Raw genomic sequence first — 14,628 nt, 5'->3', positions numbered from 1 at the left:
TTTCACCTAAATTCAATGACATTGTGACATTTTCTGTTGAATTCACATTAGTTGACAACTCAATCAAATGTAAATCAAAACTAGACGTTGAACTGACGTCTGTGCCCAGTGGGATTTTCTTTGCAGTCACTGTATCATGATGATCAAAATTGGAAGTACAACTATCCAAAGGTGCAGAATTTTGGGCAATTACTGTCCCTTTGTGCCTATTTCACCAAACAATTTCATACACATCAAATTACATATATATATATAAAAAGCATACAAAATAATTGTGCAGGATTCATTCATCGGTATCATCACAATCCATATCCATGTATTCAATACATAGGCTGGTTTGCTCATAGTTTTGTAGACTTTCCATTGGTGCACAAACACAATCCAGAATATAAATAAGGAAAGGTGAATAAAATGGAGGAACACAACTGGTCCCGTGTGGCTCAGTTGGTAGAGCATGGCGCTCGCAGTGCCAGGGTTGTGGGTTTGATTCCCATGGGGGACCTGTACGAAAATGTATGCACTCACTAATATAAATGACTCAAATGTAAATATTAATATATAGGTCTCCAACCACACCAAAGCTCTTAAATGTAGGTCACAATGTTGGAGATGATGACTTAGCAGTAACCCAACTATTCTCTGCCTGTCCGAAACATTTGACAGTTCCCATTGCCTAGATCTTTCCCTATATTGTACATGTATGACACTGATGGGATGATTTAAAATGTTGTGCAGTAGTATGAAAACAATGTGTTAATACAGTGGGGAAAAAAAGTATTTAGTCAGCCACCAATTGTGCAAGTTCTCCCACTTAAAAAGATGAGAGAGGCCTGTAATTTTCATCATAGGTACACGTCAATATTGACAGACAAATTGAGAAAACAAAATCCAGAAAATCACATTGTAGGATTTTTAATGAATTTATTTGCAAATTATGGTGGAAAATAAGTATTTGGTCACCTACAAACAAGCAAGATATCTGGCTCTCACAGACCTGTAACTTCTTCTTTAAGAGGCTCCTCTGTCCTCCACTCATTACCTGTATTAATGGCACCTGTTTGAACTTGTTATCAGTATAAAAGACACCTGTCCACAACCTCAAACAGTCACACTCCAAACTCCACTATCGCCAAGAACAAAGAGCAGTCAAAGGACACCAGAAACAAAATTGTAGACCTGCACCAGGCTGGGAAGACTGAATCTGCAATAGGTAAGCAGCTTGGTTTGAAGAAATCAAATGTGGGAGCAATTATTAAGAAATGGAAGACATACAAGACCACTGATAATCTCCCTCGATCTGGGGCTCAACGCAAGATCTCACCCCGTGGGGTCAAAATTATCACAAGAACGGTGAGCAAAAATCCCAGAACCACACGGGGGGACCTAGTGAATGACCTGCAGAGAGCTGGGACCAAAGTAACAAAGCCTACCATCAGTAACACACTACGCCGCCAGGGACTCAAATCCTGCAGTGCAAGACGTGTCCCCCTGCTTAAGCCAGTACATGTCCAGGCCCGTCTGAAGTTTGCTAGAGTGCATTTGGATGATCCAGAAGAGGATTGGGAGAATGTCATATGGTCAGATGAAACCAAAATAGAACTTTTTGGTAAAAACTCAACTCGTCGTGTTTGGAGGACAAAGAATGCTGAGTTGCATCCAAAGAACACCATACCTACTGTGAAGCATGGGGGTGGAAACATCATGCTTTGTGGCTGTTTTTCTGCAAAGGGACCAGGACGACTGATCCGTGTAAAGGAAAGAATGAATGGGGCCATGTATCGTGAGATTTTGAGTGAAAACCTCCTTCCATCAGCAAGGGCATTGAAGATGAAACGTGGCTGGGTCTTTCAGCATGACAATGATCCCAAATACACCGCCCGGGCAACGAAGGAGTGGCTTCGTAAGAAGCATTTCAAGGTCCTGGAGTGGCCTAGCCAGTCTCCAGATCTCAACCCCATAGAAAATCTTTGGAGGGAGTTGAAAGTCTGTGTTGCCCAGCGACAGCCCCAAAACATCACTGCTCTAGAGGAGATCTGCATGGAGGAATGGGCCAAAATACCAGCAACAGTGTGTGTAAACCTTGTGAAGACTTACAGAAAACGTTTGACCTGTGTCATTGCCAACAAAGGGTATATTACAAAGTATTGAGAAACTTTTGTTATTGACCAAATACTTATTTTCCACCATAATTTGCAAATAAATTCATAAAAAATCCTACAATGTGATTTTCTGGATTTTGTTTTCTCATTTTGTCTGTCATAGTTGACGTGTACCTATGATGAAAATTACAGGCCTCTCTCATCTTTTTAAGTGGGAGAACTTGCACAATTGGTGGCTGACTAAATACTTTTTTTCCCCACTGTATTCTGTGAACAAAACACTTAACAGTGAATTTGATATTTTATACGTTTTGCAAAAGGTGGTCTAAGATATGCAAGTCAGGTACAAAGGCAAAAAAATTTCAGAAGTTCTTTAAATGTATTTAAGCATTTGATCATCGCTGTTCTGCTATAGATACATTTCAACACAGACCCCAAAATTGCTTGTACGCGATTGAGAAAAACTGTAATCAGGCAATTACTGGCCTCACCTGGGGATCCTCTTATCTCCGGCGTTGCTGTCGTTGTCAGCCAGGTTGAGGGAGGCCAAGGACATGCTGGAGACTGAGAACCCACGCGGTCGAGTACCTGGACAAGGTAAACACAGAAGACATGTTTGAGTGTGTGTGTGAATATATGTGTGTACTAAATACACATATGTCACAGGAGGTTGGTGGCACTTTAATTGGGGAGGACGGGCTCGCGGTAATGTCTGGAGCGGAATAGGTGGAATGGTATCAAATACATCAGACACATGGTTTCCAGGTGTTTGATGCCATTCCATTCACTCCAGCCATTATTATGAGCTGTCCTCCCCTCAGCAGCCCCCACTGATATACGTGTAAAGTGTGTGTGTATGCGTTTGTGTCTATCTATAGTGTGTGTGGGGGTGTGTGTGTTTAAGAGTGTGTGTGTTACCTGTGGCTCTGGCGGGGGGCTTGGGTGACTCCATGACATCCCTGTGCATGGATTTGGGGCGGGGCTTCTTTTTGAGACTTCCATGGCGGGGCCTGACATCCATATCCTCCACCTGCTTCAAATGTTTCCTCCTCATGTACTCGTTCTTTATGTAATCTTTCCTCTGCTTTTCGTCCTCTCTCTTCTGCTGCTCCTCCTCCGCTTTCAGCCTAGGGAAGAGGGACAGGAGAGACGAGAAGCTTCAATCCTTATTACCCAATTAAAGAGAAGTTACTAAGAGGCACATTTTCACTTAGTCACCCATTGACAACAATGCATGACTAAATCTGAAGTGTTAGTTAGGATTCGCCACTCACTGAATGAAATCGAAGTAGCTTGGATCTGAAAACAACCCCTAATGGTAGTTTTCAGACCAAGCATAACAGTGGAAAAGGTACAGGGCCCTTGAGGTCCACACTGACCGTGCTTCCTCCTTCTTCTGCTCCTGCTCCAGCTCCTGTTGCTGTTTCTTCTCCTGCGTCTCCTTCTCTCTCCTCAGCCTCTTCTCCAGCAGTGCAGCTCTCTTCAGTGCCATGTCCTCCTCTCCCTTCCCATCATCCTGGAGGGGTGTGGGGTGGAGACAGAGTCGGATATATATAAATAGGTTGGCAAACTGTGTTTTTGACATTTAGAATTTGAATGGCTGCCACCTTGACATCAAAATTCTACTTTGAGTGGAAATTGTAATCTTGTTGTCATGGAACATTTTGTGCCAACATGAAGGGTAGTTTGCAGAACCTAAGTTATTTTTAGCGCCAGAGACAAAATTAGATTAGACAGCATTGTCACATCCTCTCACTTCAAAAATCAACACTCATCCTCAGCTCTGATTGGTCAAATGCATGTCAGAGGGAATTCAGGCATACATTTCCATCATGGCAGATGAGTGTACAAAACATTAAGAACACCTGCTCTTACCATTACATAGACTGACCAGGTGAATCCAGGTGAAAGCTATGATCCCTTATTGATGCCACTTATTAAATCCACTTCAATCAGTGTAGATGAAGGGGAGGAGACAGGTTAAAGAATTATTTTTAAGCCTTGAGACAATTGAGACATGGATTGTGTATGTGTGCCATTCAGAGGGTGAATGGGCAAGACAAAATATTTAAGTGCCTTTGAACGGTGTATGGTAGTAGGTGCCAGGCACACCGGTTTGTGTCAAGAACTGCAACACTGCTGGGTTTTCCACGCTCAACAGTTTCCCTATGGAACGCTTTCGACACCTTGTGCAACTGAATATTAGGAAGGTGTTCCTAATGTTTGGTATACTCAGTGTATATGACCCATTTTAATCAGTAAAAGAGCATGTTGTACAATGTTGGCTTTATTTCCAGATATTTTCTGACTGGGATAATAACATTTGTGTCTTTTGAAGTTGAAAGCAGTTTTTTGCAGTTAGCTATCCCTTCTGTAGCAGCATACAGGAGCTCTGTCGGCTCCATTCTCCTAGCATAGCTCAGAAGTCTACTGCTCTAGCATTAGTATGTGAGCTGTCTCACCCTTTGGCCTAGATACTGTACACACAATTACTGTCCCTGACCCAGATGAAGTCATAGTTTATGAGTCATTGCATACTTCATGTTGTGCTGTTACAGTAGTTACGCTGTACACTTAACTTTAATATTTTACGATATCAAAAACAGATCAATGAAAACATTGTCGTAACATGCTACATACAGTACTTTTACCGTCATCTCACAATTCTGAAAATTACAGTGTAGCCCATTCTTACCTTGTAGAAGAACCCACAGCACATTTTCTGGTCCTCTCCGTACAGCTCTCCTCTGTTCTCCCCCTCTCCACTTTCTAGACCCTGTCCATCCAAAGACTTCAGCAATGACGGCGGCACCTCCATCAGGTCTCTCACAGGCTGAGACAGCACCTCTGCCAACTTCTCCGTTCTCCCTTCATCTCTCCTCTCCTCCTCTCTCTCCTTGGCTGGCTCTTTAGTGGGCGAGGAGGGATGAGCGCCTGCACTCCTTATCCCCGCCACCGCTACCTCTGTCTCAGGTGGTTTGGTTTGGTTTTGGGGCTCCTCTGCTCCCCCTGTGGCCCCAGGACCTTCATCATGTCCCAGGTAGGCAAAGGAGGTGACCTGGGTCTGGCTGGGTGAGAAGCGTCTCAGCCTAGGAAGACTGTCCACGGATGGTAGGGTGTTGAGCATCCGTCTAAAGGGGGTTACCTTGAGCTCGGTGGGGCGTGGGGTGCGTTGGGTGTGAGGGGTGCTGGCATGGAAGGAGGCCGGTCGGCGCTTGAGGCCGCCGGGGGAACGGTGGGCGGCGCGGGGGGAACCACCGGCTGAGGACAAGATGGGGGACAAGGATCCCACGGACCCCCGGCCGGTTACACTGTTGCTGCGGAGCTCCCGGAGCTGCCTGTAGAGAGCGTTTACATTTGCAATGATAACTAACTAAGCAATAATAGTATTGTGATAACTGCTTTTATCACGATAAATGATGGATAATAGTATGATGATACATGGTTTTAGTTGAAATATCTTAACTTCATCAGATATTATACATACCTATTTTTAGTCTGCAATATCAATTATCATGCCAGTCTTGGGTACCATTTATGTGATATCGATGACCATACCTGTGCGGTGAGGGTGCTGGAGGAGGTATGACCCAGGCCTGTTGCTGTTCCCTCATAGCCATGATCCTGTCCTGCTGCTGGGCCAGCCGCTGCATCTCCGTCTGCAGGAACCCCAGGGACGTGTTCAGCCTCTCGATGGAGCGAGTGTACTCACCCAGGTCCACCTCTCCACCCCCGACACCTGCAGCAAGACACAGCGGACACCTCTAGTTCATAAGGTGGGTATTACACATGCATAAAACAGTACGCGTAAAACAGTACACATGCTCCCTAGCCTGGCCCTCTATCATTTTTGTGCTGTCTTGCCAATTGGTCATTGTCAAGCCAACGTTGGCAACACAGCACAGAACTGGGACCAGTCTTTTTGCTCCAAAAAGTAGAAAACGAAAGTAGAAAACAAGGATTGGTTTCATCAGAAGCTATAGTGGTGAACTACCTCCACCCTCCTCACAGGGGGACTTGGGAGCGGCTCCGTCGGGCTTGCACCTCTCCGCCTGACCGAGGCTGCCAGAAAGGGTGAGGAAGGGATCTGGGGAGGGTTTGTCCAGGTCTGGGCCCCCAGGGATGGGGCTGGTGGGGGAGGGGGTGACCCCTTTCCTTCGCACCACGTTGAGGAAGGCTGTCTGACCCATCTTCTGACGATGACGGGTGAACGCTGCCTCAACCTGAAACAGAGGAAAAATGTCTTATTTTTCAGCAATTTTTTTTGATAACCAATGAACATACCAAATTATCCAACAAGATGAAGTGAACTCGCATCATTTGATTGGACTGCTCTTTTAGAAAACCTGTAGTAGTGCTTGAGGACCAGAGTTTTGTTCTTTTTCCTACATTTTGGATTGTACATTGAGGGTGCGTCTGATATGGCACCCAATTCCCTACACAGTGCACTACTTCTGACCAGAGCCCTATGGAAATAGAGAACAGGAATCCCTAGGGAATAGGATGCCATTTCAGACGCAGCAAAAGACAAGAAGCTCTATGAAGCGTTATAAGCCTATACCTTCTTCTTCTGGGCCTCGATGGCTCTGCGTTTCTCCTCCAGCTTCATCTTCAGGTGCACCATATCTGACGACAACAGGTGGGTGTGGTCTCTGGGAGAGGGCATGGCCGGGGTCTGGCCTGGGTGGGTGGGGCTGGAGATCTGAGAAGGAGAGAGAGAGAGAAGTTGAGAGGGTGAGAGGTACGAGAGGGGTAAGAGAAAAGCAAAAGAGAAATACGGAGTAGGAAAAGGGAGTTGAGAGAGAAAAAGAGTGACAGAGTAATAGATCAATGGAGAGAGAGAGCGAGAGTCCAAGACAGCAACATAGTAACACAGAGAGAAAGAGAGGTAGAGTTTCTCTACTGACCTCGAGCGTGGCAGTTCGTAAGGGGGGCGTGTTGGGAACGTTGAGCTCAGCACTCTCGGGGGTGGTCCCTCCGCTGCTCCGCCCCTCCAGCTTACGGAACTTCTGCTCGGCGAAGCTGGTCATGCGAACCACTCCGCCGCCAGAACCACCCGAGGACGAGGCAGGGCTGGGAGCATGAGACAGAGGGGCTGGAGACACCGAGCTGGGGTATGGGCTGCTCCTCTCGCCCCTTTCTCCATTCCCCTCTGGTAAGGGACAGGATCGGGTCATAGCCTCATAGTCAGGGTCCATATCAGAGTAGTCCCTGATAGAAGAGTTGTCCTCGTCCAAACTCTCCTGGATGTCCTCCGTCCTCACGTGGATCCCCGTGTCGACTTCCTCCGTAGAGGCTGAGTAGGGGTCTGCCTCGTCTGCCCGGGCCTTAGCCGATCCTGGGTAGTCATCAGGGTCGTCCCCTGGGTCTGAAGGTTCAACTCCATCGTGGAGGAAGAAGCCGTTGGCCCCGGGCCGCAGACTGCCGTGGGGCCTCTCTGTGTCGTGGATGATCTTCAGAGCCTCCTCGATGCTAGGGGGGGTCGACGGGCTGACGGGGCCGCTGCCGCCATTGCCGTTCTCTTGGAGAACGCCATTGGAATATCTAGATTGACAGACCGGTATGATAATTTATTAAACATTTTAATCCATAGAAACTAACAGTTAGAAACATATTTAGATTCAGTATATGTGTCCTACCATCAATAACTCGGATGTCCTACCATCAGAGCTATCATAAGTACCTGTTCCGGTTCTTGTGTGGCTGAGTCTGCCCGCGCCCCAGTGCTTTGTGGGAGTCTGGTGAGTCCCTGTTGTAGTCCTCCTCAGGTATGTGTCCGGCGGTGCTGCTCTGGCCGTTGACGCTGACCGGCTGAAAGGAGAGGTGGCGCCTCATGTCCCCCTGGTGTGCGTGATGAACTTTGAACCCACCCAGGCCCTCGGTGCTGGCAGAGCGGGTAATGCCCCGGAGGGAGGGACCCCCACAGGGAGGGACGCTAGGATCCCCGTCCAAAGGAATCTCAAAGGAGATGCCCCTAGACCGTCTCTCCTTAGGCCATGTCCCCACACAGCCATCCACATAGGACATGGATGCTGACCTCTTTATCACACCTGCCCGAAACACGGAAAAAAGAGACTAAATCAAAGAGAACCAGTAGTAGTTCAGAGTCTTCAGACAATGTTTGTGATTCTGAGGGAAGGGGTAGTTCCTGTGTTCTTACCTGAAGCAGAGTCTGGTTGAAGCCTGAGAGAGAGCGAGAGAGAGAGAGAGCGAGAGAGAGCGAGAGAGAGCGAGAGAGAGAGAGAGAGAGAGAGAGAGAGAGAGAGAGAGAGAGAGAGAGAGAGAGAGAGAGAGAGAGAGAGAGAGAGAGAGAGAGAGAGAGAGAGAGAGAGAGTATTACGATAAAGTTCAAATGCATACCTCCTGTCACTGCCAAGTTGAACTACGCTCAACCTATCACAAGCTTGTTCAATAAGGGAAAATTAAATAACTACAGGTTATTACATTTGTCCACTCAATATTAAAATCATACCTTTTGTGTTCTGGGCTGTCCCCAAAGTCCTGTTTGGCTGGGCTACAGATAGGAGCCATAGTCCTTGCTGACGGGGCTAGATCACAGACTGCTGACAAACAAACACCAATCAGTCAGGATACTCAAGTCAATAAAGGTATTTGACGTGATCTGAATTCTGGTGAAAACTGAAATATACTGTGATATGTCAATGCAGTTGATTATCTTCATTATCTTTTCATCATCATCATCATCATCATCATCATCATCATCATAATCTTCAGCGTCATCCTTTTTGGCTTTCCCACACCAATATCCTTACCTTGTGGGTCAAAGACTCTGGGCTGTACAAACGAAGGCTTCACCACTTCAAACCACCAGAACAGCTCTGCCATAAACACCAGGTAGTTATTCTGCAACAGGGCAAAACACACACAAGTTAGTTACGGGCAAAGACAATGTAATACAACCAAATACCTGCATTTGTCCACATGGTGCCTCTGTTAAGACAAGTCACATAGGAGGCAAAATACAGAAAGTATTCACACCCCTTGACTTTTCCCACATTTTGTTGTATTACAGCCTGAATTTTAAATTGATTAAATTGAGATGTTGTGTCACTGGCCTACACACAATACCCCATAATGTCAAAGTGGAATTATGTTTTTAGAAATGTTTGCAAATTAATAAGAAATGAAAAGCTGAAATGTCTTGAGTCAACAGTATTCGACCCCTTTGTTATGGCAAGCCTAAATAAGTTAATGAGTACAAATTTGCTTAACAAGTCATATAATAAGTTGCATGGACTCACTCTGTGTGCAATAATAGTGTTTAACATGATTTTTGAATGACTACCTCATCTCTGTACCCCACACATACAATTATCTGTAAGGTCCTTCAGTCGAGCAGTGAATTTCTAACACAGATTCAACCACAAAGACCAGGGAGGTTTTCCAATGCATCGCCAAGAAGGGCACCTATTGGTAGACGGGTAAAAATAAAAAAATCAGACAGAATATTCCTTTGAGCATGGTGAAGTTATTAACTACACTTTGGATGATGTATCAATACACCCAGTAACTACAAAGTTACAGGCGTCCTTCCTAACACAGTTGCCGGAGAGGAAGGAAACCACTCATATTTCATCAATTTTGAATTCAGGCTGTAACACAACAAAATGTGAAATAAGTCAAGGGGTATGAATACTTTCTGAAGGTACAGTGACAGGTCAGGGATAGCAGGTACAGCTGCCTCTGAGCTGCCTTTGTTGCTAGGTACAGTGAGGGAAAAAAGTATTTGATCCCCTGCTGATTTTGTACGTTTGCCCACTGACAAAGAAATGATCAGTCTATAATTTTAATGGTAGGTTTATTTGAACAGTGAGAGACAGAATAACAACAAAAAAATCCAGAAAAACGCATGTCAAAAATGTTATAAATTGATTTGCATTTTAATGAGGGAAATAAGTATTTGACCCCCTCTCAATCAGAAAGATTTCTGGCGCCCAGGTGTCTTTTATACAGGTAACGAGCTGAGATTAGGAGCACACTCTTAAAGGGAGTGCTCCTAATCTCAGTTTGTTACCTGTATAAAAGACACCTGTCCACAGAAGCAATCAATCAATCAGATTCCAAACTCTCCACCATGGCCAAGACCAAAGAGCTCTCCAAGGATGTCAGGGACAAGATTGTAGACCTACACAAGGCTGGAATGGGCTACAAGACCATCTCCAAGCAGCTTGGTGAGAAGGTGACAACAGTTGGTGCGATTATTCGCAAATGGAAGAAACACAAAATAACTGTCAATCTCCCTCAGCCTGGGGCTCCATGCAAGATCTCACCTCGTGGAGTTGCAATGATCATGAGAACGGTGAGGAATCAGCCCAGAACTACACTGGATGATCTTGTCAATGATCAAGGCAGCTGGGACCATAGTCACCAAGAAAACAATTGGTAACACACTACGCCGTGAAGGACTGAAATCCTGCAGCGCCCGCAAGGTCCCCCTGCTCAAGAAAGCACATATACAGGGCCATCTGAAGTTTGCCAATGAACATCTGAATGATTCAGAGGAGAACTGGGTGAAAGTGTTGTGGTCAGATGAGACCAAAATCGAGCTCTTTGGCATCAACTCAACTCGCCGTGTTTGGAGGAGGAGGAATCCTGCCTATGACCCCAAGAACACCATCCCCACTGTCAAACATGGAGGTGGAAACATTATGCTTTGGGGGTGTTTTTCTGCTAAGAGGACAGGACAACTTCACCGCATCAAAGGGACGATGGACGGGACCATGTACCATCAAATCTTGGGTGAGAACCTCCTTCCCTCAGCCAGGGCATTGAAAATGGGTTGTGGATGGGTATTCCAGCATGACAATGACCCATAACACACGGCCAAGGCAACAAAGGAGTGGCTCAAGAAGAAGCACATTAAGGTCCTGGAGTGGCCTAGCCAGTCTCCAGACCTTAATCCCATAGAAAATCCGTGGAGGGAGCTGAAGGTTCGAGTTGCCAAACGTCAGGCTCAAAACCTTAATGATTTGGAGAAGATCTGCAAAGAGGAGTGGGACAAAATCCCTCCTGAGATGTGTGCAAACCTGGTGGCCAACTACAAGAAACATCTGACCTCTGTGATTGCCAACAAGGGTTTTGCCACCAAGTACTAAGTCATGTTTTGCAGAGGGGTCAAATACTTATTTCCCTCATTAAAATGCAAATCAATTTATAACATTTTTGATGTCTTTTTCTGGATTTCTTTGTTGTTATTCTGTCTCTCACTGTTCAAATAAACCTACCATTAAATGTATAGACTGATCATGTCTTTGTCAGTGGGCAAACGTACAAAATCAGCAGGGGATCAAATACTTTTTTCCCTCACTGTAACTGATTGTGTGTATGTGTGTGTGTGTGTATGTGTATGTGTGTGTGTGTGTGTGTGTGTGTGGGTGTGTGTGTGTGTGCATGTGTAATTGGCAGCCTCATATTGCTATGTTACCTCAACTTCTAGTGTATAGTGGGAGAAGTGACGAAATACCATCTGGTATAGTTTAGTGTGCCATACACACCACATAGGGTGTAACCCAAATATGGTTTTATGCTTTTACTGATTTAATGGTAGAAACAGACTCTGGATACCTCCATAGAAGAGTCATTCACTTGTTGAGAGCCTTTTAAACCACATATTTAGACTGAGCCTCTCTCTCTACGGAAAAGAGCATCTCCATTGACCACAAAACTAAGACTGGACTTTAGATTCCAAAACATGGTTGCTTGGATATTCTCTTTGTATTGTTATAGCTCTTGGACATCAAATCGAGTTTTGAGTCTAGAACACACTCCTCCACAAATAACGGGTGTGAACAGTGTCCCTTTTCACACACACACACACACACTTTGGCTGGTTGGTTAGGGGTTCTGGAGGTTTGGCCAGTTGGGAGTTGGCTCTATGCCAGATGTTGGCTGCTCTTCAGGACCCGTTCTCTCACTCTCTGCCCCTGCCTGAGACACTCACTTGTAGCACTGTGTCCACTCTATACACACCCAGCAGTGCATGGTGTGTGTGTGTGTGTGTGTGTGTGCGCAAGCAACAAGCAGTCTATGGAAAAGACACAGTGTGCCAACGGTCAGGGGCAGGACCAGAATCCTAACTGTTTCTGACTAATGTTCCTATACCAGTGGAGGCTGCTGAGGGGAGGACGGCTCTTAATAATGTCTGGAATGGAGTCAATGGAATGGTATCAACCACATGGAAACCGCGTGTTTGATACCATTCCAGCTGTCCTCCCCTCAGCAGCCTCCACTGTCCTATACCTCATGTTATGCATTCTGGGGGTCTATAACCAGATTACATGGTTACATTACATGGTTTTCTATCAGTTTTCCTCTGTCCTGCCTCACATTGAAAACATCTCAGTTAAGTGATCAATTCTGTATGTATGATTAGTAAATCAGAACACATTCAGTAGTCTTTGTAGCACATAAAGAATCAACAGTTCTGCCATGTCAAATGAGAGTATGAGTCACTGTGTGTGTGTGTATGTGTATGTGTGTGTGTGTGTGTGGGGCTATTCCAGAACAGAAGGGCCAAAGTGGGCCAAAGACTCCCCCTCAGACAAACAGAGGCTGCTTAGAGAGAAGTGTCATTCTACTTTCTCTGTGCCTGCCTCTCCCTGCCTCTCTTGTTCTGTTGTTTTGCCATTTTCTATCAAAGGAAGACAGAACTGTCTGTAAGGAACAGTCAGTGTGGCAAAATTGACCCCTCCTACACAAACACGCACACCCAAATCTCCTCCACCCACACAGAGTACAGTACACTAATACAGTGGTTCCCAACCTTTTTTGAACCATCGCACACCTTGATGGGATATAAAATTCTGCGGCACATTGACAATTTCCTATTAATTTATTTAGTGATAATGACCGCCATCTCATCTGGTCCATACTGCAAACCATCTATTTTCTATTAGATTAAATAGGTTTTTACTAATTTGTGTGTACCCCTTTAAAAGCGTCCCGCGAATCTGCACCAGAAAAAAGAAAATGTAGCTCCGGTAAAATAGGTATTTAGTTTTGAACGCTGTGGAACGCTTTCGACACCTTGTAGAGTCCATGCCCGACGAATTGAGGCTATTCTGAGGGCAAAATGATAGGGGGTGCAACTCAATATTAGGAAGGTGTTCTTAATGTTTTGTACACTCAGTGAATATATATACTCTACCTCCAATGTCAACACCCGATTTCCCTCCCTACCCAACTAACCCAGTCTTGGCCCCTCCCATGTCCCCCCAGCCACCCCTCTGCACCCCCAACCCTCTGTCCTGTCCGCCCAGACCTCTTCCCCTGTCCCACACAACCTCCATGTCCCCCCAGACCTCTTCCCCTGTCCCACACAACCTCCATCCCTTCCTGTCCCCCCATCCCCCTACCCTGTCCCCCCCAGCCCCCCTTCTGTTCCCCATGGTCCTACCTTGATGGAAGAGTGGGCATAGAGCATGTCCTCCAGGGAGAAGTGGCAGCAGTGGTTGAGGCTGTCCCTGCAGAACTCCTGCACCAGCTGCAGGTTGTACAGACTGTCAGCCAGCGACAGGGTCTCCTTCAGACAGATATCTGGAGGGGCGGGGAGAGGAGAGAGCATAGGGGCGGGGTTAGTGTTTTTATCTTCAGAGGTTGGATTCGCATAGATTTGAAAAACTTCAGCAGTGCATCAATGGCTTTACTGTTCTTTACGCAGTATCTATTGAAAGTGCACTGGTCAGATTTATTTGTTAATTTTTTATGATTGTTATTTTATTATAAATGTTCCTTTTATATAGTACTTAGTATTATTTGTAGTGTTTGGCCAGAATAATGGTCAGAGGAGGCAGGGTTTGAAGGCAGGGGCGAGAACACAGAGGAACAGAGATGGTGATGTCATGATGGGGATAGCCCACGCAGACTAGAACAATCTGAAGAAGGATTGGACAGTGATGTCATCAGTCTACCAGATTCTTCAGGAAGTACAGTATTTCCACACTGGGAGCCAAATGGAACTTTAATTGAAATGGAACTGAATGAAACGATTGTTACAGCTGGGTCACATGTACTGTTAAAAATGGTTGTGTTATAGAATATTCACTCACTACCCAATCCTTCTTTACAGTATCTCATTCTAGCACACAGACATCTACATATGACTGGGCACTCACAGAAGGGGAGTGGTAATGTTTATCTTTCAAATAACAGTCAACGGTTCTCCTCTGTCTAAAGGACTGTGCTGCTGTCCTACTACTGACCAATCACATCTTAGCCTGGCCCTGGGGCATTTTTAGAACAGTGGGTGGAGGCTGGCTCACTGACTACTGTCTCAACTGACTCCTTCTCTCTCTCATGTTATGTAAATCACTCAGGTTTAATGATTTCATAATAATATATGCCATTTAGCAGACACTTTTATCCAAAGCTGGGGCCACCCCATACGTATATTTTTACATATGGGTGGCCCCAGCAGGATTCAAAACCCACAACCCTTGGCGTCCTCTATTGACACCGTTACCATTGAATAACATGTGTCATTGAATAAATCTGAACCTTATGGACCCTT

General features: G+C 45.6%; 1 protein-coding gene across 1 annotated transcript in view; it reads right to left on the bottom strand.

The window, feature by feature from the left end:
• camsap2b (calmodulin regulated spectrin-associated protein family, member 2b) overlaps positions 1-14,628 on the bottom strand; it is a gene marked incomplete at its 5' end in the record, with an annotated part of 60,806 nt that overhangs the window by 8,668 nt on the left and 37,510 nt on the right. The window contains 13 exons of the mRNA XM_084183193.1: positions 2,591-2,687; positions 3,018-3,226; positions 3,479-3,615; positions 4,795-5,437; positions 5,658-5,838; positions 6,094-6,322; positions 6,661-6,801; positions 7,007-7,643; positions 7,783-8,149; positions 8,260-8,282; positions 8,572-8,659; positions 8,873-8,963; positions 13,516-13,655. Of these exons, the coding sequence (XP_084039319.1) occupies positions 2,591-2,687; positions 3,018-3,226; positions 3,479-3,615; positions 4,795-5,437; positions 5,658-5,838; positions 6,094-6,322; positions 6,661-6,801; positions 7,007-7,643; positions 7,783-8,149; positions 8,260-8,282; positions 8,572-8,659; positions 8,873-8,963; positions 13,516-13,655 (2,983 nt within the window). The remainder of the gene's footprint in view (positions 1-2,590; positions 2,688-3,017; positions 3,227-3,478; positions 3,616-4,794; positions 5,438-5,657; positions 5,839-6,093; positions 6,323-6,660; positions 6,802-7,006; positions 7,644-7,782; positions 8,150-8,259; positions 8,283-8,571; positions 8,660-8,872; positions 8,964-13,515; positions 13,656-14,628) is intronic.

This window comes from Coregonus lavaretus (assembly GCF_964263955.1).
Source record: "Coregonus lavaretus genome assembly, chromosome: 19".
NCBI lineage: Eukaryota > Metazoa > Chordata > Actinopteri > Salmoniformes > Salmonidae > Coregonus > Coregonus lavaretus.
This window is presented reverse-complemented; position numbering and strand designations above follow the sequence as displayed.